Genomic DNA, 26,563 nt, shown 5'->3' with positions numbered 1-26,563 from the left:
CACCCATGCCTTTATAGTTTATTTTCTTTATATAATTTGTTTTCCAACTTTGTCATGATTGTGAAATCTGTATGCTCGAGTTGTGTGTAATCTCATACTCTTTTCTCTTCCCTTTTATAACATTATTTTCCAATGTTTTTTCCTTTTGTATGTTTAATCTTGCTTCTCCTCCATTTTTCCTTTTCCCTGTCTTCTTCATTTTATTCATTCATCATTTTTACAATTATCTAACAATTCAGAATTAGTTTTCCCATTCTCTGTTTTATGCTCATCGGTGATCAAGTTGGCTAGGGTTTAATCTACTTTACTATATTTCTATATCTTATAATCTGAGTGGTAATGGGGACTGTGCCTTCATGGAAAATATCCATAAATACAACTAGAAATCTAAACATAGAAATGTGTAACATACACACTAGGAATACTGAGGCAGCATGACTCCATGAAAATATCCTAACTCTTCAGCCACTGAATTGAGAGATACTTAAAATGCAGAATGAAAATGTCAGAAGTTTAGTAGTAAAGATGATTGGTGACCTGAGCTACACCACAAACATGAAGAGTAATCAATTCCGAACCTGGAGAGGAAAATCAGCAAGAGAGGAAAATATCAGAAAGTTAACAATATGGATGAAAATCATAACATGATAAACAAGAAAAGAAATCTAGATTTAAGAAACTAAACAGAAATATTTGAAATTTTCAAGAAAGAAAGAGAACACACAGTGGAAAGCACCAATAGTATACTTGAGCAACCAGGAGAAAGAATGGAAGGGATAAAGACACAGTTGAGCAAACAGTACACTCAAATATCATAAGGAAAAATAAAATGAGCGTGGCCATGTCCCAGACTGCTAGGATACACTTGAGAGACTCGCCTAAGAGCCCACAGGGTGGGAGCTGAGCGAAGAACTAAATGCATGGGAATACATGTGTGCCTGCACAGGCCAAATGAACACAAAGCACTCAGGGAAACTGGAATGAATACTCTGAAAAATAGTCATCCCACCAAGAGCAATCTGCAGACTCAAGGCAATCTTACCAAAACTCCAACAGCATTCTTATTCTTCACAGAAAAAAAAAAAAGACTCAAAATTCACATGAAAACACAAAGCATAAATCCAAAGTAATCCTGAGCAAAATAAATAATGCTGGAAGCATCACCATACCTGGTTTCAAGTTATACTACAAAGCTACAGCAATAAAAACAGCATGATACTGGTACAAAAAGAGACAAATAGGTCAGTGGAACAGTGGACCCAAATATAAACCCATATAACAACAACCACCGTATGAGTTTTGACAAATTTCTTAAAAATAGTACTGGAATAAGATGGCTCTTCAACAAAAGTGCAAGAAATATTGTCTATCCACATGTAGAATAATGAAACCAGGTCTCTTATTTCATTCTGCACAAAAATCAGCTCTAAGTGGACCAAAGGCTTTAATATAAAACTTGAAACTATGAAACTGTTATAAGAAAAAGGCTGGGAAATAACTTAGTCCAGTGGTTCTCAACCTTCCAATGCTGTGACTTCCAATACAGTTTCTCATGTTCAAGTGAAGCTCCACCCTTTTCATGTCATCTGGACCAACAAGATGTTGTCCTGTGTTGGGGCTAACAGGCTCCACACAGGTATGCATAGTACCTTTGGGAACCCCCAAGGCATAGTGCTTAGGGTTCACATTGGCCATATTATCCTGTTTGTCCACACCAAGCTGCAGAATAAGGAATGAATTATTGAGGCTCAAGTTTCCTGGACAACAGAAGATCCACAACTCAAAGAAGTGGGGCTTCATCAAGTTAAACGAAGATGAATTTGAAGACTTGGTTGCAAAGATACAGCTCATTTCTGATAGCTGTAGGGTCAAATATGTCCCCAGCAGTGGGCCACCTTGACAAGGGGAGAGCCCTGAATTTTGAAGGCTTCCACAGTGTTCTCCTATACCCTTCCAAGTCATGTTCATTAACAAATCTCACATCTCTTACAACCAATCTGGAAGAAAAAAAGGGGGGGGTCCCTGTAGAAGGACATCCAAGATGGTCCTCTGACCTCTGCATATATGCACACAGTGACACACACAATACACACAGAGAGAGGAAGAAAGTAAACGATTTCAACACCAGCCAAGGCAAGGAGTTTCTCAATAGTACTTGAGTCACTCAAGAAACAGGGAATACCAGAACACCACCAACAGCTCCTGATACCTACAGCTAAGTCAGCCTCCTGTGAAACCGACAGCCTTCACTCACCGTGCTTACTTCTGGAAAAACAACCTTCAACTAAATACAACTCTACTCTACGATCATCACAGACATGGTCCAGGAATTAGTAAGTCACTGTGTGTTGGGAGAGATGGAGTTTGGGGGATAGATGGACTCAGATGACAAGCATCATGCTAGTGTATCCTGCCACGCAGCAAAATCTTGTGACACCTTGTGCTCCGACATGAGCAACTGTGGTCTGGAGATGAAGCTCAAATTCGTATTACCCTACAATAGAATCCAATCATCCATTTTCTTACCTTATCACCTCTGGTAAATGTTGAATTCTTCACCTCTCAGTCTTTATCCTATTTTCTCCCACCCTCAGTTTATCATTCCCTCTTTTCTGCGTCATATTTTTAGTTCATAGCGCAATAGAGTGGCATGTTTCTCTTGGTTACAAAATACAAACTTTTGTGCTAAAACAAAACATGCATTCCTTTAGAGGATGCTCTCTGGGTCTCTATTATAGTTTTCATTTTCATAATTTGAGGAATAAAGCCCACAAATGCAAAATAAAAAAAAAAGAAATTAAGTCAACAACTGACAAGTAGAATCTCATGAAGTCAAAAGGCTTGTGTACAGTAACAGCTCCCTCTGTGAAAAATAACCAGCCTACCAAATGATAGAAAAATATTTCCTAGCTATAAATATGACAGAGAATTTATATCTGGAATACTGAAAGTCCAAAAACTATACAAGAAATCAAACAACCCAATTAATAAATGAGCTAATGAAAAAAAAAAAAAGTTCTCAAAAGAGTAAACACAAATGGCTAATAACATTTGAAAGTGTTCAATTCACAAACGATCAGAGAAATTAAAATCGAAACGACCTTGGGATTCCGCCATAACACAGAATGTCAGTCATTAAAAAACCAATAACCACAAACACTGGCGTGGGTATGTACAATGTGAGCCCGTATAAACTGCTAGTGGGAATGTAAGTAGTCTAGCCATTATGGAAATCAATCTGGAGGTTTCCAAAAGAGCCTAACACTTATCTTCCATATGATCCCCATATGTCCTGGGGAATTTACTCAAAAAACTTCAAGTTGACATGTCATAGATAAATACACATATTCAATGTTAAGAGCAGCAGGATTTATAGTAGCTAAAGTATGGAACCAACGTAGGTGTCCAACAACTGAGGAATATATAAGAAAAATGTAATATACATACATACAAACACCAGGGTTTTATTTATTTGTTTGTTTTGTCAACAAAAGTTACACCACTTTCAGGAAAATAGATGCTACTGGACATAATCATATCAAGCAAAGTCACTTGTATTTGTGGTTACTAGATTTATGTTGATATACAAAGTCGTGTGTGTGTGTGTGTGTGTGTGTGTATGTGTGTATACATATATGACTTGAAAGTAAAGCTGTCTAAGGACCAATGGGAGGTAGAGGCATGAGAAAGGAGAAAAGGCGTTATGAGGAGGAAAATGTTCAACAAACAATAAATAGATGCATAAAAACTTTAAAAGTTTGAATGAAGATACCCTCTCCAAGGTGAAAAAAGCCACTCTCAAAAGTCATGATTATCAGCTGCAAATCTCAGGGCCAGTATGAGCTACTAACCTAAGAGTTGTTAGCTGGGTATCCCCTGAGGCTTCCAAAATAATACAGGCTATTTCTATTGCTGTTGGTTGCCTATGAGGGCTACATGGTAAGACCTTATTGCCGAGGCTGCTATAATTCTAGTCATACACAATACACAGAGATTAAGCTGAACTGAGGCGTAAGCTTCCTCACTCACAGTACTGGGAGGTGCTAATTCAATCTTATTCAGCAAGATACTTAGTACACCTCGATTCTGTACTACTGAGCAGGCAGGCAAGATGTGCCCACTGTGTAACTGGCACTACATGGGGTAACCACCATTTCCTTGCTGGATTTGTGGTCTTTTCCCCAAGAGAAAACTCATGTCTAGCACTGTAGACCTATAAAACTGTTAGCTAAGGGCTGGAGAGATGGCTCGGCAGGTAAGAGCATTTGCTGTGCAGGCATGAGAACCTGAGTTTGGAGACATTACCCCTATAAAAAGCTGCAGACATGGCTGCATGTGCCTGTAACCCCAGCATTAGTGGGCAGAGAAAGGCAGATTCTGAGAGCTCACTGGCCATCTAGACTAGTTGAAATGGTGAGCCCTTAGTTTAGTGTGAGACCCTGTCTCAAGACAAGGTGGAGAATTATAGACAAAGACACTTAACATCTTCCTCTGATCTCTACATTTACACAGCCACTTACTCACATATATGTACCACACGCATACACCATACATACATAAATACACATGCATAAGGAAAAAAAGAAAAGAAAAAGCCTGTAGCTAGGGAAATCACAGAACCTAACAAGGAAGCTTATGCTATTGTTTTATTAAAAAGACATGATATACCTATCAACTCACCTCTAAATCGTTATGCTTATGCTATCGGTTAGTATTCCTGTCAGCTTTGCTCAAAGAAGCTTTTTTCCCCCGAGTGGGAGGCAATTATTGCTGGGATGGCCAAAGTTCTGACAATACATCACTTATTGAATGTCTAGCCCTAAAAGGACATCTACATTTGCCCTCCAAGGTTTCGGCAGTATTGTAGAAGTTGGAAAGCACATAGGAGTTGGAGGAAGGAAAGAGAGGAGTAACCTGAAACGCTGCCTTTGGGACACGACATGGCTGTCATACTCATGATTATAAGTGTTACATCTCTGAGGCGAAAGGTATACTGGGAATTGGGAGTCAAGAAATATCACAGTCAGGCTACACAACAAACCTCATAGAGACTTATTGGGAAAGACATAGGAGGGAGGGTGGCTGCCTCTGCTCAGGAGAGAAGTAGGAAAAAACTGGCTTATATAAAGGTTTCCAGGGGTGGGAGTGGGAAGTGTCTTTCCAGGGTGGCCTGGGATTAGAAGGATTTTGTGGCCTGATCTTAGACCTGGCTACTCTCTCTCAAGAGTGGCTAGAAAAGGCGGTATGGCTGTTGGGAGTGGGGAGGGAAGGATGGAGGACAGGGTTTAGTCGCTCATGTCTCAAGGGGCTTAAGTGATCTCACACAGTTATTCTTACCTTCACAATACCTGCCTGTAAATATTCCTTCATGGATGAGGGTAAGGATCATGAGCCAAAGTGACCATGCTCTAGTAAATAACACCCCATCCATAATCACAAGCAACTCTAATTAAACTCAGTGGGGCACAAAGAGAGAAGGGGGGGAGAGACAGACAGACTACATGGAAGTAGGAAGGGGACTCATTGAGACCAAGGGGACAAAAGAGAATGAGCAGGATCAAAATTCATTACATACATGCATAAAAATGCCAAAGAATTAAATAAACTTTAGAAGAAATTAATTTTTGATGTGTCTTTAAATCAAGTATCCCTAGGATGTAAAATCTGGTTTACATATGTACTAAACACAAATATGCACATGCTGTTCATCATGCTTTTAAAGTCTATGACAAATGGAGGGAATAAAGGTTCTTAACGAATACTGGAATGTTGTTATCTAGTACTGTAGCACGCTAATATTAAATCTGTTATTTTATTTGTTAAGTTAGTTACATATATATTAATCTCTGGAAACTATGTACACTAATAGTGGCAGAGACAAGTCCATGGTGTGATCAGACTTCACAGACAGAGCTAAGCACATTAAATGGCTAAAAGTCTGTGTGTGTTCTATCATAACTTTTAAAACATAAAAATAACTATACCGTCATAATCATTCTAGTTTCACACAGTTAAGGCTTTTTCTTATTTTCTAATATAGCATATTTTTAAAATAAAATTAAGGATATCTACTACTTAACCCTCTCTTCTTCATTTCCTACAACCCCTGATCACTCTGATTTGCAGTGAATCCCCCTTTGACTTTTATGTCTTTTTGTTGTTGTTTGGTGCATAAGCCAATTTAATGAGCATAACTTTACAGGAGTGCAGGTAAAGGTTATTTCAGCAGCACAGATAATTTACCAGTGGCTACGGCACTGAAGAAAATGTTTCTTCTACAAAATCTCCAGGAGGGATGGTGTCTAATGAGGCCCTCTCCCCTAATTGTTAACTGCCTACAAATCCTCAGGGAAATGAGGATCACCATACTCCATGATGGAATGCTGACAAGGCCCAATACTGTTCAGGAAGTCAAAGCTGCTGAGAGACTAAAATGGCAAGAAAGAGTTTTCTATCTTTAATTTTTTCTGTTAATATTTGAATAAAGAATATTGAATAATTTTACATTTATTCTCCCTTCAAATATAACACATATTATATAGTCTAGAAATGTCCTTGATATAAACCTAAAAAATTTAGGACCTAGCCAAGTGTTGTGGCATACACCTTCACTTCCAGCACACAAATCTCTGAGTTTAAAGCCAGACTCATCTAATCTACATAGTTGAGTTCCAGGACAGCCAAGGATATACAGTGAGGCACCATCTTAAAGGGGGAGGGGAGGTGAATGAATTAGGAGTGACCCGAGCAAATATTACCTTATTATCATTTTGGAAACAACCTGGACCTCACAGACCCTAGTCTAGAGTCCTGCAACCACACTCTGGCTATAATGGTCTTAGAGAAACAATGTACCATCCCTTTACCTCAAGCCTTCAGAATATTTTAATTTACATTTTAATACACATTCTCTCAAATTTACTTCCAGGTGAACCTGGACAGTTTGTTGCTAATACCAACATACCACTACCCAGACTCAAATGATACTTTATTAGATGTCTATCCACTGTATGTGCCAATCAATACATCTCCCTTTTTTCTCTGTAGTTTTTAATTTTTATTTTGTATATGTGTGTGTTTCATATGTATGTATGTATGTGCACCACATGCATGCCTGGTGCCCACAAAGGTCAGAAGAGGGCATTAGACCCCCTGGAACTGGAATTACAGATGGGTGTGAACCGTTACTGTGAAAGTGGTGGGACATGAACCCAGGTCTTCTGCAAGAACAAGTGCTCTTAACACTGAACTATCTCTCCAGCCCTCCTTAGTTTTTTATTATCCATTTCAAGCTAAGATACAAATAGCAGTATATACCCCTCAAATGCTGTTTGTGCAAGTTTGCACATGATACACATGTATATACAATTAATAGATTCAGACAAACACTATGTATTTGTGTACCCCAAATTTCTATCGAGATACAGAGCACGCTTCTTACCTGGGAAAGTTTCCTTCTACCATTCCAGCAATCCTTTACCCATCTTCAGGTCCCTGATCACAATTACTGTTCTTTGTTTGTTTGTTTAGATTTTTTTTGTTTTCACACTATAATTGTCTTTTCAAGAACTTTATATAAAAAAACATACTCAACATGTACTCTTTCATATAAGGCATCGTTTACTTAAATTTTCAATGACTTTAGGTCTACTCATAGTGCTTTTATAATTATTAGAAGTCAACTGACCTACCATAAAAATGACTATGAGGATGAGGCAGATGCCCACTATGATGAGGAAGGGGATCAGATAGTATTCCAAAGGGAGACTCAGTTCTGGAACTAAGATAACGTGGCCCCTAGAAGAAAGAAAAATTAATAACTAGTAACAATTATCAAATCCCGTTATTTAAAAACAAAAAATAATGACATGGCCAATAAATCTACTCTGCATATCTCATTTTCTAAAATATCATTTACATAGTTTAAGGCAGTGGTTCTTAACCTGTGGGTCATGACCCCTTTGGGGGTTACATGGCTCTTGCTTTCATAGAGGTCACCCAAGACCATCAGAAAATACAGATAATTACATTATGATTCACAACAGAAGCAAAATTACAGTTATGAAGTAAGAATGAAAATAACTGTGGTTGGGGGGGTCACAACATGAGAAACTGTATTAAGGAGTTGCAGCATTAGGAAGCTTGAGAATGCCTAATTTAAGAGAGGCTTCTTACATTTTTGTCTATTTTGCACATTTTTCAGAAAAACCCCTCGAGGAACATTATTTACTGAATGCAGCAAACTATGCATAACTTGTATTTTATATGTAACATCAGCATAAAAAGCAATAATAGGGCTAGAGAGATGGCTCAGTGGTTAAAGAGTATTTGCTGCTGTTGCAAAGGACCTGGTATTAATTCACTGAACCCACATGATGGTTCAAAACCATTAAAACTCCAGTTATATGGGATCCAACACGTTCTTATGACCTCTACAAGCACCAGGCACACACATGGTGAACTTCCATATACATAAGAAAAACATGGTATATACTCACTCATATAGACATACAACATAGGACAAACCCACTAAAACCTGTGCATCTAAAGAAACTAAGCAAGAGAGAGGGCCCTAACTAAAATGTCCAATCCCCATCCGGAAAGGCAAAGAGGATAGACATCAGAAGAAGAAGAAAACAGGAAACAACCTAGGAACCTACCACAGAGGGCCTCTGAAAGCCTCTGCCCTTCAGACTATCAAAGCAGATGCTGAGCCTGATGGGCAACTGTTGGGCAGAGTGAATGGAATTTTAGGTAAGAACTGGGAAATAGTAAGAGCTAGAGAGGACAGGGTCTCCACAAGGAGAACAACAGAACAGGAAAATTTGAACACAGGGAACTTCCCAGAGACTCATACTCCAACCAAGGACTATTCATGGAGATAACCCAGAACCCCTGCACAGATGTAGCCCAGGGCAGTTCAGAGTCCAATTGGGTTACATAGTAATGTGAAGAGGGACTGCCTCTGACATAATCTGATTGGCCTGCTCTTTGATCACCTCCCTCTGGGGGGGAGCAGCCTTACCAGGCCATAGTAGAGGACAATGCAGCCACTTTTGATGTGAACTGACAGACTAAGATCAGAAAGGAAAGGAAAACCTCCCCTATTAGTGGACTTGGGGAGTGGCATGCAAGCAGAGGGAGGAGGGAGGGTGGGATTGGGAGGGGAGGAGGGAGGGGCTTATGGGGGGATGCAGAATGAATAAAGTGTAATTGATGAAAAATTTAAAAAAAAGGGAAAAAATAATTTAAGAACCTTAAATGACTTTCAAAATTGGAGGAAAACATGGAGTTAGTCAATTGGCATGGAGCACGTCTCGCCCCTGGGGGCAATGGTCTCCTGAACCTACTCAGATCTCGGACACCACCACTGCTAGTTCTAGAACTGATGCAGGATGTTCCAACGAGGGGGTTAAGGCTTCTCATAATATTTCCTATAAGCCCACACCTGTTTGTCTATATCCCCCATTTTTATTCATTATTAGCCAGATAGAGCCAAGTAATTGTGGTGATGATACTTGCTTTTTTGCCCAATGCTGGAATGCTAGTAAATTTAGGTATGCCCTGGTTACTCGCATGCCTCACTGCGTGCCTGTGCCTGTTGATGCCCCTCACGCTATGACTCTCTTCAGACAGAAAAGGGATCTTGGAACTATAGCCACCATTGTTACTACCATCTCATTGGCGGCTGTTGGAGCTACCACCAGGGCATTAGCCATGAGTCATACTGGAAAGACTGCTCAGACCCTGAACAATCATTTAGCCAATGTATCTCATGCCTTAGTTGTACATAAAGGAATTAATGCTCAACTAAAAGGAAGCTTGATGGTGTTCAATCAGAGGATTGACCTCGTGCAGGAGCAAATTGATACCCTATGGCAAATCGCTCAACTTGGCTGTCAATGAAACTATGCTGGACTTTGAGTCACTAGCATATAACATGCGAATTTTTCCTGTGCTGCAAATCTGTCTAAACAATTGTCGAGCTATATTTTAGGTAATTGGACTGGAGAATTCGATACTACGATGGAGCAGCTGAGAGTGGCCACTGTCACAGTAAATTCTACCAGAGTGGACGCAGGACTAGCCACAGGATTATCATCATGGATTGCTGCAGCCATGAATCATCTGAAGGAATGGGCGGGCATGGGAGCATTAGCAGGCCTTCTGGTGTTGGTCTTCTTGGTTTGCCTGTAGTATATATGCAAGATTAGAGTCTCATAACAGTGTGATGCAGCCATGATCATTCAGGCCTTTACAGCCATTGAAGCAGGATATTCTCCCCAAGCATGGTTGGATACCATAAAAAGCTAAAATGTTACGCTCAGGATGCGAGGCTAAGCACTGCACTCGGGGTCAGCCACTTTCGACCCAGAGAAGAGCATGTCTGGTTGCATGCGGGTTGATGCCCCAGGTCCCGCCTCTGAGAAAAAGGTATCAGACGGGTCTGATGCTCTTTGGGTGGATGACACCTAAACGAACATCGGTACAAAGTCCCAATTTATTTATAATATCAGAGATCAGACCTCTACTCTTGCCTGATGCGTCTAAAACAAAAAGGGGGAACTGTAGAGAGCTGCGGAATGCTATGCCTTAAAGATGGAGCTGGTTTCCGCCTTCCACCTTCCCGATGGTGAGTGCTCTCTGTCACGAACAATTCCACATTTGGCTAAGGCTGAGGATCTGGCTTGCTTCCATGTATGTGGACCTATCTACATTGCCCATGTGGCATGCTGGGGTTGGCTACCCAGAGGCTATTTAAGCTGTGGGCTGGCTTTCCCCAGGGTCCGAGGATTGTTCAAGGTTTCTGAATAAACTGCATTGAAAAAAAAGAAAAACACACAGAGAAAATAAAATAATAAACCTTAAAAAAAAAAAAACAACAATTGTACCTCCAGCAGCATGTAATAAAAAACTCTACCTCGTTCATTTCCATCAACATAAAAACTTAGAGCTAAAAAGAGGACAGCTCAATGCTTAAGACCACTTGCTGCTCTTGCAGAGGAACAGGGTTCAATTTCTAGTATCTCTATTGGGTGACTCACAACCACCTCTAACTCCAGCTACAGAGGACCAAATGCTTTCTTTGGGCCTCCACAGACACAGAGAATGGACTTGATGTACATACACAGATGTAGGCAGACACTCATAAATATAAAATAAAAACTAAAAACTTTTTTTTTTTTAAACAGTTTCTCTATAACAGTGGTTTTCAACTTTCCTAATGCTGTGGCCCTTTTAATATAGTTCTTCACGTTGTGGTAATCCCAATGATAAAATTATTTCATTGTTAAATCATAACTTTAATTTTGCTATTGTTGTGAATCACAATGTAAATATCTGATATGCAACCCCTAAAGGGGTCATGACTCAAAAGTTGAGAACCACTGCTCTAGAATAATTACTGACACAAATAATACCCCTTCCTCCTTATATACTTCACCTACTGTACCTGGTACAATAGACACAGTCCCTGTATCCCTGCAGTTATCTATGAGATGTGGAATGAAAAAAGAAATCTCATCAAGCAAATCCGAACAGCAATTTTTTTCTACATGTCCATGTTCTCCACTGTTTGGCTAGAAGTGTTACAGAAATATATACATTGTGGAGATTGGAATCAGAGAATATCAAATATCTCATTCCTCTTTGATATCACCATGTTGTTGGTTAGACATCACTTTCACAAAATAGATAGAATCCTATCAGATAAAAACAATAATAAGGAAAAGGGGAGGAGGAAAGGGGAGGGAGGGAGGGAGGGAGAGAAGAAGGGAGGGATGGAGGGAAGAAGGGAGAATGCAATTGGGAGGAAAGGAGGGATAGGGCTACAACAGGATGTAAAGTGAATTCAAACAAACAAACAACGATGAGGTCCAGGCATAGTGTTGTACAACTTTAACCCAAGTGCTCACTCAGGAAGCAAGGGCAGATGGATCTCTATTAGTTCGAGGCCAGCCTGAGCTACAAAGCAAGTCCAGAACAGCTAGAGCTTGCTACACAGAGAAACAAAAACAAAAGATGAGAATTAAGTTCACTATCTGTATTTCATGATTGCAATCACATTTGATATGATATGAAAACACTGTTTTACAACTACTCTGAGTCTAAGGAGAGGTATACTACACTCAGCAATGTGGATTTCTCTGAGGTACTAGACCAGAATAGTGTTGGCCATGTTATCCTACCTCTCACTGGTAGGTGATTTTCCCCCCTAAGGTGATAATAGCATATATTCAGTTCAAGGTAAAGCAATAACTTAAGTTGCTTCTTTTTTCACTAATAGAGATCTTTGGGATTTCACAATCTTATGATAAAAAAATGAATAGTTTTACTCCCAGCTATTTTTACTGCTATCATTTGTCAAATTTGCATGCAAGGAATTCAATACAAATATGGATAATATCAGAGATTTTTTTTTCCAAATATTGTAAATACCCTCTAAAACTTGCTAGGATTGCTAGAATAAAAGTGTCTCTTTCAGCAGAAGATAATAAATTATTTCACATATATTTTTGCAGCTTTGTATAAAATACCAAGGAAGGAAGGAAGGAAGGAAGGAAGGAAGGAAGGAAGGAAGGAAGGAAGGAAGGAAGGAAGGAAGGAAGGAAGGAAGGAAGGAAGCAGGCAGCAGGTTTGGGCCAACCTATTTAATTGATCATCTTTTTTAGCAAAAGGAAATAATTTTCCAGTTCTAGCCATGAACCCTCTTTACTACAACAAAGGTACCACTGATGTGAGACATTGATCTTCTGGTATGTCACTATCTCACTCCCCCATGACATGCTATAAATTAACAGTGCTGGGTCCAAAACCCAGGCTGCTCCATAACTAATTTTAACCATCTGTAGTTTCTTTCTTTTTCTTTGTCTTCCTTCCTTCCTTCCTTCCTTCCTTCCTTCCTTCCTTCCTTCCTTCCTTCCTTCCTTCTTGCTTTGCTTTTTGTTTTTCAAGACAGGGTTTCTCTATGTCACCTTGGCTATCCTAGACTCACTTTGTAGACCAGGCTGGCCTTGAACTCCCAAAATGCTGGGATTATAGGCATGCACCACCGAGCCCAGCTTCAATTATAATTTAATATCTTTCAGTAGAAAACTTATGTTTCATCGATTCTGAGTTTTATTTCATGCCTATGACTTATGTAGACACATTTTTCTCATATGACAAAACAAAGTGTCCTTGATTTAATATGTTGAATTGCTCAGACATAACTTGCTAGGCAAGAAAAAACAAGCTAAAAAAATCAAACAAGGAAGTTTCAATAAAGTATAAATTAACACATTAGAATGAAAATGCTCTGTTTATAAGTACAAGGCTGGAATTATTACAGACATTCCCAGATGCACTGATTCTACATGTCCTATTCATACTTGCCTGCCACATTTCAAATCATTTTAGCAATGGTCAAGCAAAGTGATTAAATTTTTAAAAATGACATATTATGAGAATTCTAAATACTGTAAAATTGACTATTTTAAGCATCTTAAATTATAGGTTGTTCTGACTTGTTTATTGTCAACTTCATACACGTTACAGTCATCTGAAAAGAGAGAAACACAACTGAGAAAATGTCTTCATAAGACTGGCCACTGAGAAAATGTCTTCATAAGACTGGCCTACAGGCAAGTCTGTGGGGGCATTTTCTTAACTAGTAATTGATGTGGGAGGGCTCAGCCCACTGTGGATGGTACCACCCCTAAGCAGCTTGTCCTGGTTGGGGTTTTTCAGAAAGTAGGCTGAGTAAGCCATCAGAAGCAAGCCAGTGAACAGTGATCCTTCACGGTTTCTGCTTCAGTCATGCTTCCATGACTTCTCTCAGTGTAGGACTGTTACCTGGAAGTGTAAGCAAAATAGATCACTTCCTTCCCAAATTGCTTTTGGTCATGGTGTTTTATCACAGCAATGTAAATCTAACTAAGTATTTAATTTTATTTTATGTACATAGGTGTGAGGGTGTCGGATCCCCTGGAATCAGAGTTGTAGACAGTTATGAGCTGCCATGTGAGTGCTGGGAACTGAACCCAGTTCCTCTGGAAGAGCAGCCAGTACTCTTAATCACTGAGACATCTCTCCAGGCGATACTGCTCTTCCTTCACCAAGCTGACAGCAATTACACATGATTGAGAACTGCTTCTTTTCTATTTTCATATCTCACATAGCTGAGCCTACAGAGTAACCCCAGATGAATCTCAATTTTTGAGGAGGAAAGAGGTACTTAAACAGTTTTAAGAATTTCTTACCGCATTACCTTCTATGATCATGCCTGAACACTGTAAACTCCATAGGTAATGCAGCTAATACTTTTACTAAGTATTGATGACAACATTAGCAAATCTCCATAGCATGAACATAATTTTAATATATAATCAAATTTGTATTTAATACAAAATACAAATCCAAATAAAAACAATTTTTTATAATACAGTGGCTTGTATTAAGAGATAATTTGGTACATATTAGCATATTAAAAACAATTTTTCCAGGATAGCCAGGGATACATAGTGAAACAGTGTCTTTAAATAAATAAACAAATATCAGTGTAACTAAAATTATATAATTCTACTCTAAAAAATAAACAATCTGAAGTTACATGACTTATTTTTTTATATTTATTACTTACCCTTTTTCATATGTGAATTCATCTTTCAGGGAATTAGCTGATGATTCACCAATAAAGACAGACGGAATGTCAATTTTCTTTAATGTATCAACTGTGTAAAAGAAAAGTAAGCTTATTTGTAAAAAGCCAATATTTAAGGTTCTCTCTAACAGCAACAAATGCAATAGATAACAATTACATCCAAATTCCAATGTCTACTGGTTGATCATTCAGACTGCAGACTGAACACTTACCGTAAAAGTGTTCAGAAACATATGATATTACAAAGTTGAGATTTGTCATACACACCTTCACTTAGTTTTCTTAACAGTCGTACAAGGTAGAGACATAATTTTTATCTTTAATATTTCCATTTGACTTAGTCTTCTAAAGATAAAACTTTATCTATCAAAGAACAAAGAAGAGGGCAAAATTTTAACCTTCCATCCCACACATAACTTAATTCCTAAGTATAGAGGAAATTTTACTTTACATACTCATTTCCAGGATAGAAATAAGCCACCAACGTAAGAAATCTCCACTTTAAAGAAGTCTAACAGACAACCCATGACTCTGGCTCTCAAGAGGGAGATGGTGACAGGGATTAAGTGGCATGAGGAAAGGAGCTAAGAGAGTTTCAACTTCCTCCTAGAGATCACAGCAGAGAAAGCTGACCTCCACATTTAAAACAAAAATGCCACCAAAATTTTTAACAATTACCCATTATTCAGGTATGGAAATAATCAGAAACAGAACTAAAAGCGATCTTCTTAGGGGAGGGATTTGATGGAGACAGCTTATCTAGGGCTGAGCGTTCCAAGGTCTCCCACTCTCTGCATAATGTCTGTCCGTGGGTTTCCATCTGCTGCAGGAGGAAGCTTCTCTTATGATGGGCGAACAAGGCACTGATTTATGAGTATAGCAGAATATCTCTAGGAATCACTTCATTACTATATTCTTTTCTTTCTTCCTTCCTTTCTTTTCTTCTTTAGACCAGTATTATTTGGTTTTACCTTAGTTCCCTGGGTTATCTAGCCTCAGGTTCTTGGTCACCCAAGCAGTGTTGGGTATGGTTTCCATCTATGGTATGGGCTTTAAGTCAAATCAGTGATTGGTTGTTTATTTCCACAAGCTTTGTGGAACCATTGCCCTAGCATATCTTGCAGGCAGGATACCTTATGAGGAGGTAGGAAGAGTATAAGAGCCAGGCAGGATATGGAGGACACAAGGAAAACAAGGCCCTCTAAATCAGCATGAGAAATGCTCATGTGAACTCTTAGAGATTAAAGCAGCATGCATAGAGCCTGCATGGGTCTGTACCAGGTTCTCTGTATATATATGTTATTATAAGAGGACCCCAGACCTCAGTAGGGCCCAAGTCCTTAGCACAACTAACTCAATGGTAGAAGTACCATTCAGGCTCTAAACTCAGCATGTAGACAGCACCACCTGGCAAAACTAAAACAAAGACCTAATCCATCAAAGTCCACAGTTATGGGACTTTAAATGCACTAACCTTGCTTTGTTTTCTGTAGTTCTGCTTCTGGCTAACTGTTCTCGTTCTTCTTAGCTGAAGTATGTCAACTCAGGACATGCTATCTATGCTTAAAAGCTCATCCTGAGAAAGGCTTGGGACTATACTGGGATCTCGAACAATAAATAATAATAATAAATACTAAAGACTTCCTATTTGCTTATACCCATGTCCAAGCATTCATCCAGGAAATAACCAATTGTTCTTAAAAGTCTGCTCAGTAGCATGGAATTCATGCATGCTAATGCAAACCTAGTCAATTACCCATGGCTGGTGAAGTCACAGGCTCTAGTAGAGAACTTACTACTGACAATTTTTTTCCTAAAACAGCATAATTTCTAACTGCATTCTGAATACTTATTCTTCTAATCACCGTAAGTGTAGCTCTCAGCCCTCCTCAAAGAAGCTTCTTTTTGCAGTAGCTGGAAGCTACTAGAGGAATCTACAAGTGGTCAAAATACAGAGCCTACAGTGCCAAGCTCTACTGATAGTCTACGACACAACCTCTATACCTAAGGGTCAAGAAAATGGAGGAAGGAATAGCAGGAAGATTCTAAAATACAGGACCACGATGTCAGCTGGAAGATAGTATCTTCTGGTCAAGACAAGAAAACTGTACTCATGAAATCTCAACAATACAGTTGCCCAAACAAGACCTGCTGGGGTCCAGCCCCAGGGGCGGTCAGGGCCAAAGAAGGGTGGAAGCAAGAGGAGGAAGGGAGGAATGAGTCAGGCATGGGGATAGGGAGGAGTTTTATAACCTGACTGATCGGCAGTCTGGGTGCTTATTTATTTATACAGAACTCAGTAGGTAGGGAGAGATGCATGTTGTTCCAAAACACAGGTCTATGATAAAAACAGAATTATCTTTTACAGTCATTTTCCCTCATTAACCCCACAATCCAACTTTTAAAAATATTGTAGTTGCAAGGGCATATTTTGCCAAACCAGGACAGCTCATTCTCTGGCTGGTAATTCTTGTGGTTTCAAGGGCACTAGACATAAAGAAAATCTCCAAGCCAGCCTAGGCAGATTGTCATGTCCAAAGCAGTGCATTATCAACTTTCAATAGTCAGAATACTAATTGTCATTATTAGGCCTAAGAAAAATTTTCAGGCCGAAGTTGCTGCAGTTATTATTTAATAATTTAATGCAATGTTCATATTTTATGTATTTGTAGAATTTATTTATATGTCTAATCTTGGTATTTTTTGTTCCTTGGTCATATGACACCACAGTGGCCCTATATGAGCTCACTTTTTCTAAGAAAGGGAGTCCTAATACTTTATTCTTTTATATTTATCCACACCATTCTTTGTCCTTTGGTATAAGAAAGAGGGTTTTAATTTGATCTGCTGCCAACGTCTTTAGCCCACCAAACACTGCTTACCTTTTTAAGTTTACTTTGTTCTGATTGTCTTGTTCCTGAGTAAGTGCAGGGGCAGATGTGCAAGGGTGTCTTTGAGTCAGAACCTCGTAAGGAGGTCTCTGTAATGTTTACTTGAGTCAAAACCTCCAGGGTGTAAGGAAAATCTTCAGGTAGGGCCAAATAAAGATAGCTCCTTAAAAGCAGGAGTAATATGGTCAAGACTTTCCTGGGGAAGCTTAGAAGCAGTACTCTTGGGAGAAGGTGTAAATGATTCATAAGAAAACGTCCATCAATCCACTATCCCATGTTGTACAAGTAAAAGATCCCCCAAAACATGTGACACATGGAGCTCAACACCAAAAAGTGGGAGACTGTACCTCAGCAATTGCATGACTCAGCTCAGCTTTGCTGGAGCTTTGTCAAACATCTGTTCTGGCTTTATGACTTTCACCGTTCCCATTAGATATGGCTGTATCAAAGACCTACACAATGACAACGACTTTATTGTCATGTTGAGAATGACAACAACTATAGTTAATGTCAACATCAATGGGAAAATTTTCACAAAGCTCCACCTCTACATGAAGAGCTATAGGCAATCAACAGCTTCTAAGAGAGAGAGAGGATAAGTTTTCTCTAGGATGAGCCCTTGATCAGTTATCCAATCCCAAGTGGTCAGCCCTAAACACATGTACACACAAACAACACTAAGTGACTCTGCAGTGTGTGTGTGTGTGTGTGTGTGTGTGTGCGCGCGCGCGCGCGCACAAAACAATAATTAGAGGAGAGAAAATCATAAATTTGAGAGAGAAAGAGGAAGGGACAAGAAATGTTGGAGAAGAGAGGGAAGGGCAAAAATGATATAGATACAAAACTCATGTGAAGTTCTCAAAAAAATTTTTTTAGTTAAAAAAAATATATGATAGTCCTGAGTTATAAAAGCTACATTGAGTGAAGGATAGAGTTTTAAAAAAAAATCACCAAAAAGCTAAGGTATACACCTTCAATTATGGCACCCTGAAAGTGGAGACAGGCCAGAGGCCAGTGCAGATCTCTGTCAGTTCACTATGGCTACAAAACAAGAACCAAAAAAAGGAGGAAGAGGAAAAGAATGAGAAAAGGAAAAAAGGGAGGGAGGGAGGGAGGGAAGGTAGAAGGAAGGGAGTGAGGAAGGAAAGAAGGAAGGAGAAAAGAACAAAGAAAGAAAGGAAAAAGGAAGGAAGAACGAACATCCATCCATTCATCCATCCACGGTCTGGTAAAATGGTTCAGTGATAAAGTGTTTGCTGTATTTATGAGGAACTGAGTTTGGGTATCTAGCACCAATATAAAAAGCCCAATTCTTCACTGTAACTACTGCAGTGGCAGCCAGACAGGAGGATCCCTGGGGCTTGCTAGGCATCACTCTAGCTAATCAGTACATTCCAGGTTCAGTGGAAAACCTTGTTTAAAACATAAAAAAGTGAAGAGGCTGAAGAGCTGCCTTAGGGTCAAGAGCACTTCCCTACTCTTCCGAAGGGCCCACAGTCTATTCCTACTGCCCGTGTGGCAGCTCACAACTGTCTAACGCCAGCTCCGGGGCTCTAAGGCCCTCCTTTAGACTCAGTGGTCACAGCATACATGTGGTGCATAAAAACACATGAAGCAAAATACCGTCTTTATAAGACAATAAAAGAAAATACAGTGATGAGCAATAGGAAAGACATTTGATGGTGGAAGGCTGCACTACTTACTGCTACTACTACTAAAACATACACACACACATGCATGCACATGCACAAAACATAAAAAAGAAATTATAAGGTATATGGCTTTGAAATTTCAACAGAATATAGTAGGTACTTTATCTATACATCTTAAAATTTATTGTGTATATTGAGATAAATTAAAGTTTCTACAGAATTCCTTAATTTGTATTACATTTACTTCGTGTGTGTGTGTGTGTGTGTGTGTGTGTGTGTGTGTGTCCCACAGCATGTGTGCAGAGGACAGAGAACAACTTTCAGGAATGGATTCTCTTCCTTCTATTACTCGGCTTAAGGAGATTGAACTTAGATGATCAGTCCCGTCAACAATGCCTCTGCTCACTAAGTCATCTTACAGGCCTTCTGTGGCATGCCTAACAAGTAATTAAATCACTATTTATGGCTTTTGACTTCTTTCTTAAAGAAAATATCAGCCGGCCATGATGGCGCACACCTTTGATCCAGCACTCTGAGAGGCAGAGACAGGGGGATCGCTGTGAGTCCAGGACAGCCATGGCTACACAGAAAAAGGAAGGAAGGGGGGAAAAAAGGAAGAAAACATCTACAAATAAACACAAAAGCTAAAACAAACAAATAAAAACCCAACTATTCAGAAAAAGGACAAGTCAATTCTATCTCAGTTGGAAATTAAAATTACCCCACGAAGGTTAACAGCTGAGAATTCTCTGACTAAGAAGAAATTCTGTTAACTCATTTCAAATGATCTGTCAATCAGGAGACAAGAGAAGTGATACCTGTACTTACTGTCGTTGGATCCCATGCTAATCAGGTCATCAGAGTCTACATTGTGAACTATGGCTGCTTTGTATCCTGCTCTCTGTGCATTTAAAACCTGCAGATGGAAAAAAAAAAAAGTCATATTATAAGGAATATGCTCACAAGTTTACACTATTTGCCCAGAAGCACACCATGTTCATCTTTAGGAATGAAGCACAGATGTTCTTGAAAGATGTGGATGTCTATAAGAAAACATGGAAGAGTTCCTTAGATACTTTCTCATTTTATTCAGGGCATTAAGAGAACTCAAGACAATAAAGGCCAGGGATATGGCACAAGTATCAAGAGAACCCAAAACAATAAGGAGTCCATTTCCAAAACAGAAACTTGCCATCATCAGGCTGAGTAGTCACTAGGCCCCAGGAATTCAAATTCATCTCAATACTTAATAGTGGCAAAAACTCAGGCAAATTACTTTCTCTCTATGTTAGGGTGACTACTTGTATACATGTTCATATATACGTGTGTGTGTGCGTATCTGTGTGTGAGTACATCTGGAGACCAGAGGTTGACATCAGCTGTCTTCATTGATCACTTTCTATTTTACTTACTGAAGCGAGGTCTCATTTTAAACCCAGAGCTCACAGCACTAACTAGTACAAGTAGACAGTTTACCATGGGAATTTTCTGTCTCCTCTTCCCCAGTGCTGGGAATACAGGAAAGCTGCTACACCTACCCAATACTTAATTTACATGGGTTCTTAAGATCTGTCTTCACAGTTGGGGGACAGGGACTAATTTCCTAAGCCATCTATCTACACAGTTCTGCTTTCTTTTTCAATCCTCAGTTTCAGAAATGTTCTCGTATATAAAAATATTTTGAAATGCTTAAAATCATTCACTACACATAGAAATGCAGCATATACAAGCAACTCAGGATTGCAGCCCACAGCTCTAGTGGAAGCACCCTGGATGCCACAGTGGCATCCAGAAACCCAGGCTAGGCCCCTGCTCAACCAGAAACCACCCCAGCCACCAGAAATCCAGCCCCCAACTTGGGTGGTGACCCTCTACTCAACCACAGGCCAGACAGGCCAGACAGGCCAGAAGACTAGAGACTAAACAGAAACCAATGGGGAAAAAAAGGCATCCAACAATGACAACTGCTCCAATTCCAGGTGCCTAGATGCCAGAGTAAGAAGACAATCAAAACCAGCCAGGACAGCATGTCAACACCAGAGCTCAGCTCTCCCACTACAGCAAGCCCTGAATACTCCAAAACAGCTGACGCACAAGAAAAAGAACTTAAAACCAACTTTATGACAGATCATTTGAAATGAAAGATGGCAGAATTCCTTAACCAGATAATTCTTAGCTGTTAAAAAGGAAATTAATAAAACCCTTAAAGAAATTCAGGAAATCATAAACCAAAAAAAAAAAAAAGGAGAAATGAATAAAACTGTTCAAACCCAAAAACTGGAAGGAATAAAGAAGACAGAAACTGAGGAATACTGGAAATGGAAAATCTAGGAAGCTAACAGAAACTATAGATGTAAGCATCACCAAGAGAATATGAGAGATGAAAGAGAGAATTTCGGGCATTGAAGAAATGACAGAAGAAACAGACACATCAGTCAAAGACAATATTAAATCTAACAAAATCCTGACACAAAGATTCAGGAAATTTGAAACACTATGAAAAAATCAAACCTAAGAATAATAGGAACAGTGCTTGCTTCGGCAGCACATATAATAAAACTGGAACCATACAGAGAAGATTAGCATGGCCCCTGGGCAAGGATGACACGCAAATTCGTGAAGCTTTCCATATGTTTTTCCTGACATGAACTCATGAGCTTCCCCTCCCGCCTGAGGGAGGAGCAGCCTTGCTAGGCCACAAATAAGGACATTGCAACCATCCTGAAGATACCTGATAAGCTAGGGCCAGACGGAAGGAGAGGAGGACACCCCGTTTCAGTGGAAGGGGGCAGGGAGGAGATGAGGGAGGGAGGGAAGGGTTGGGAGGGAAAAAAGAGAGAGGGCTACAGCTGGGATACAGTTAATGTATAAAATTATTTAAAAATAAAAAAGTTAAAAAACAAAGTGAATAAATAAGACACAAATAAATAAATAATGGAAAAAAAAGAATAATAGGAACAGAAGAAGGAAAAAATCCCAGCTCAAAGGCCCAGAAAATATTTTCAATAATATCATATAACATGGGATATACTCACTTATATAGACCTATAAGATATGATAAACATAATGAAATCTATACACCTAAAAAAGATAATCAATTGAGCGGACATGGGGTAAGATGATCAATCCTCGTTTAGAAAGACAGATGGGATGTGCATTGAACGTATGACAGGAGTCTACTGAGCGCATCTGAAAGACTCTAACTAGCAGTGTTTTCAAAGCAAAGACTCATGACCAAACCTTTGGCAGAGTACAGGGAATCATAAGAAAGAAGGGGAGTTAGTCTGATGGGGAAAGGATAGGAGCTCCACAAGGACCAAATATATCTGGGCACAGGGTCTTTTCTCAGACTGACATGCAACCAAGGACCATGTATGGATATAACCTAGAACCTCCACTCAGATGTAGCCTGTGGTAGCTCAGTAACCAATTGGTTTCCCAAAGTGAGGGGAACAGGGACTATTTCTAACAGGAACTCAATGACTGGCTCTTTGGTCTCCCCACCCCCGAAGGGAGGAGCAGTCCTGTTAGGCCACAGAGGAGGGCTTTGCAGCCAGTCCTGAAGATACCTGATAAAACAGGATCAGATGAATGGGGAGGAGGTCCCCCATCAGTGGATTTGGAAAGGGGCACGGTGGAGATGAGGGAGGGAGGGAGGGACTGGGAGGGAATGAGGGATCGGGACACGGCTGGGATACAGAGTTAATAAAATGTAACTGATAAAAAAAAAAATATTAAAAAAATGTTTAAATGCTAAAAAAAAAAAAAAAAGAAAATTTTCCTAACCTAAAAAAGGACATGCCTATAAAGGTACAAGCTTATAGATTAGGCCAGAAAGCAAAGTCCCCTTGCTTGCTACATAACACTCAGAACTTTAAACATAAAGAACAAAGAAAGAATATTAAAAGCTGCAAAAGAAAAAAAAAAGCAAGTAACATATAAAGGTACATCTATTAGAATTAAACCTCTGACTTCTTAAGGGAGATTCTAAAAGCCAGAAGGCCCTGGACAGATATGTGGCAGATTCTAAGCCCAGATTACATTACACAGTAAAACTTTTAATTAAATAATAGATGTAAAAAAGGAACATATTCAAGAATAAAGTCCAATTTAAAAAAGTATCTATCCATGTATCCACAGAAGGTACTAGAAGGAAAACTCCAACCCAAGGAACTTAACTATACCCATGAAAACAAGGAAATAAATAATCTCACACCAACAAAATCAAAAGGGAAACAAACACACACACTCAACAATAACAACAGGAATTAACAACTATTGGTCATTAATATCTCTCAGTATCAATGGACTCAATTCCTTAATGAAAAAACACAGGCTAACAAATGGATGCAAAACCAGGCTCCATCCTTCTGCTGCATACAAGAAACACACCTCAGCATCAAAGATAGGCATTACTTCAGAATAAAACAGCTAAAAAAATATTTTCATACTTATCAAAGAAAAAACCACCAAAATGATCTTTTAATTCTTAACGATCTATGCCCCAAACACAAGGGCACCTATGTTTGTAATGGAACACTACTAAAGCTTAAATTATACATTATCCCTCCCACAGTGATAACAGGAGACTTCAGCACCCCACTCTCCACAATGGACAGGTTATCCAGAAAAAACCGAAACAAAGAAATACTGGAGCTAACAAACATTATAAACCAAATATATCTAACAGATATCCACAGAACACTTCACCCCAACACAAAAGAATATACCTTCTTCTCAGCACCTCATGGGACAGTCTCCAAACTGACCACATACCTAATTATAAGAAGTCTCAACAGATAAGAGGAAACTGAAATAACCCCCTGCATCCTATCAGACCAATATGGACGAAAGCTGGATTTCAACAAGAACAGAACTTACTGAAACTGAACAACTCTCTACTGAATGACCACTGGGTCAAGGCAGAAATAAAGCAATTAAAGACTTCCTATGATTCAATGAAAATGAATGTACAATATACCTTAAACTTGTGGCAACACAATGAAAGCAGTGCTAAGAGGAACGTTCATAGCACTAAGACCCTTCATAAAGAAATTGGAAAGATCTCATACTAGCAACCCCACAACAAACCCAAAAGCTATCGAACAAAAAGAAGCAGGCACACCAAAGAGGAATAGGTAGCAGGAAATAACTACACAGAGGGCTGAAACCAATAAGATAGAAATGAGATACAGAGAGCTGATTCTTTGAGAAAAATCAACAAGATAGACAAACCCTTAGCCAAACTAATGAAAAGGCAGAGACAGTATCTAAATTAACAAAATCAGAAATAAAAGGGGGGACATAACAACAGACTCCAAGGAATACCAAAGAATCATCAGGTTTTACTTTAAAAATCTGTACTCCACAAAATCGGAAAATCTAAAAGAAATGGATAATTCTTGACATATACAATTCAGCAAAGTTAAATCAGGATCAGATAAACAACCTAAATAGGCCTATAACTTAGAAAGAAATAGAAACAGTCATTAAGTCTCCTAACCAAAAACAAAACAAAACAAAATCCAGTTTCAGCTCAGAATTCTACTAGACTTTCAAAAAAGAGCTAATGCCAATACTCCTCAAATTATTCCACAAAACAGAAACAGAAGGAGCAATGCCAAATTCATTTTATATGGCCAGTCATCTTCATACCCAAACCACAAAGATGAAATATAAAAGAAATTACAGACCAATTTCCCTTATGCACATAGATGCAAAAATACTCAACAAAATACTTGCAAATTTAATCCATGAACACATAAAAAAGAATAACCACCATGATATATATATATTGTGTATATATATGCTATTTAGATAAACTTGTTCAACAAAGTTACATAAAATTCCTTTCAAAAAAATTAGAAATAGCCTCCAATCAGAAATTACTTCCTCCAATTTTAGAGAGCTACTTAATCTTTTGAAAGACTGAAATAGTAACTAATAACCATGAGAATGAAGCTAGTTTTGTGGCAAGTTTCCAACATAAAAGATTTGAAAAGTGTCCAACAATGCTATTAAGTAGAAAAATAATGCATGATAAAAACAATAAATGTATATCTTTACATACATTTTCAAAACTTTGACTCTTTTAAAATAGAAATTATATTTAAAAACTATAAACATTTTTATATATTAAATACTTAATCTGGCAAGAAACTCTTGAAATATATCACTTTATAACTAATACTTTCTATAAACAGGCTAATTAAGTTTTTAAAAGAATTTCTAGGTCTAATATTAGTTTTATTTTGGTTAGCAGCACTACAAATACTGGAAACTGCTGAAAGTTTAATAGAAATAAAACCTATACCAACTTCCAGAGAGTCACAGAAAACCTAGGGTTCAGTTCTCAGTAAAAGCGATGTCTAATTATTCATTTTTCTGAATCTGACAAATGAGCTAAAGAGAACACGGCTATGTATTCATGGTAAGTCAGCTTTGCACAGCACATTTTCTTCCACGTTGCCCATGACTTCTTTAAATTTACCACCAATGCAAGTGTGGATTAATCTGAGTAATTTTATCATCTGTGGGAGATATGAGTATCTTCAGACAGGAATATTTTGCCCATATTTATGGCCCCATCATCTATAAAATAGCCTTACAAGAGTAAAACATCACTAATCAAATGTCACTGAATGAGTTAAGGAAATAAAATATTTGTTTAGATTAAAAGTTCACATAAGTGTAAAACTGGGCAGAAAGATTTTTCTAAAGAACTAGTTAAAAGAAACCACTCACTGACATAGGACCCTGAACACAAGACCTTTAACTACTTTAACATTAGGAACAATGACAAGAAATCTACCAGTTAACAAATCTAGCATAATATTTTGTATTCATGCAAAAAAGTCAATATTTAAGAATATAAGTTTATTATTTTATTATTTTCATGTGGATTTTAATTACCATTTAATTTTATTGCCTAATTCAAACTAAGAAAGCACAGGAGCCTCTTCCTCAGAGAAGTCCCTGCTCTCCCAGAGTAGGACCTTCTAGAAAATAATACTGTACCTTCTGGTCCTTGCTATGTCTTAAGTCATCATTCATTCACCATATCACCATAATAATAGAAATTTCAATAGTTTTAAATAGGTTTATTTAATAGTTTGTTGGTGTTCTGTTAGCTTTTCTGATATTTCAGTAACCAATTTAATTCTTCCCCCAAGCTAGCCAAGAAGCACATCAAAAAAAGCATCTTTTGCATACACACAACTTAAGAAATAAAAGACTGGATCGATATCAAAAACTATTTTCTGCTGACATAAAAAGACTTAGGTTTTGTAACGCTAACTTACTTCTCTGAGAGCAAAGATGCAGCATGTTAGGGCTGACAAAGCCACCACAGAAATCCCAGTGTATGTTGTGTACAACAG

The 26,563-nt window shown here is 38.6% G+C and overlaps 1 protein-coding gene and 1 non-coding gene across 4 annotated transcripts in view; one reads left to right on the top strand and one right to left on the bottom strand.

The window, feature by feature from the left end:
• Window positions 1-26,563, bottom strand: part of Rnf13 (ring finger protein 13) — an 89,554-nt gene that overhangs the window by 16,020 nt on the left and 46,971 nt on the right. For all 3 annotated transcript variants that reach the window (XM_021646715.2, XM_060378342.1, XM_060378343.1), the window contains 3 exons: window positions 20,013-20,100; window positions 14,621-14,711; window positions 7,692-7,797 (listed from right to left, as the gene is read on the bottom strand). In XM_021646715.2, the coding sequence (XP_021502390.1) occupies window positions 7,692-7,797; window positions 14,621-14,711; window positions 20,013-20,100 (285 nt within the window). The remainder of the gene's footprint in view (window positions 1-7,691; window positions 7,798-14,620; window positions 14,712-20,012; window positions 20,101-26,563) is intronic.
• On the top strand, window positions 21,714-21,820 carry LOC132652685 (U6 spliceosomal RNA). The gene has a single exon (XR_009590262.1). It is a non-coding gene; the product is annotated as a U6 spliceosomal RNA (small nuclear RNA).

The sequence above is a fragment of the Meriones unguiculatus genome, chromosome 2 (assembly GCF_030254825.1).
Source record: "Meriones unguiculatus strain TT.TT164.6M chromosome 2, Bangor_MerUng_6.1, whole genome shotgun sequence".
Classification (NCBI taxonomy): Eukaryota; Metazoa; Chordata; class Mammalia; order Rodentia; family Muridae; genus Meriones; species Meriones unguiculatus.
This window is presented reverse-complemented; position numbering and strand designations above follow the sequence as displayed.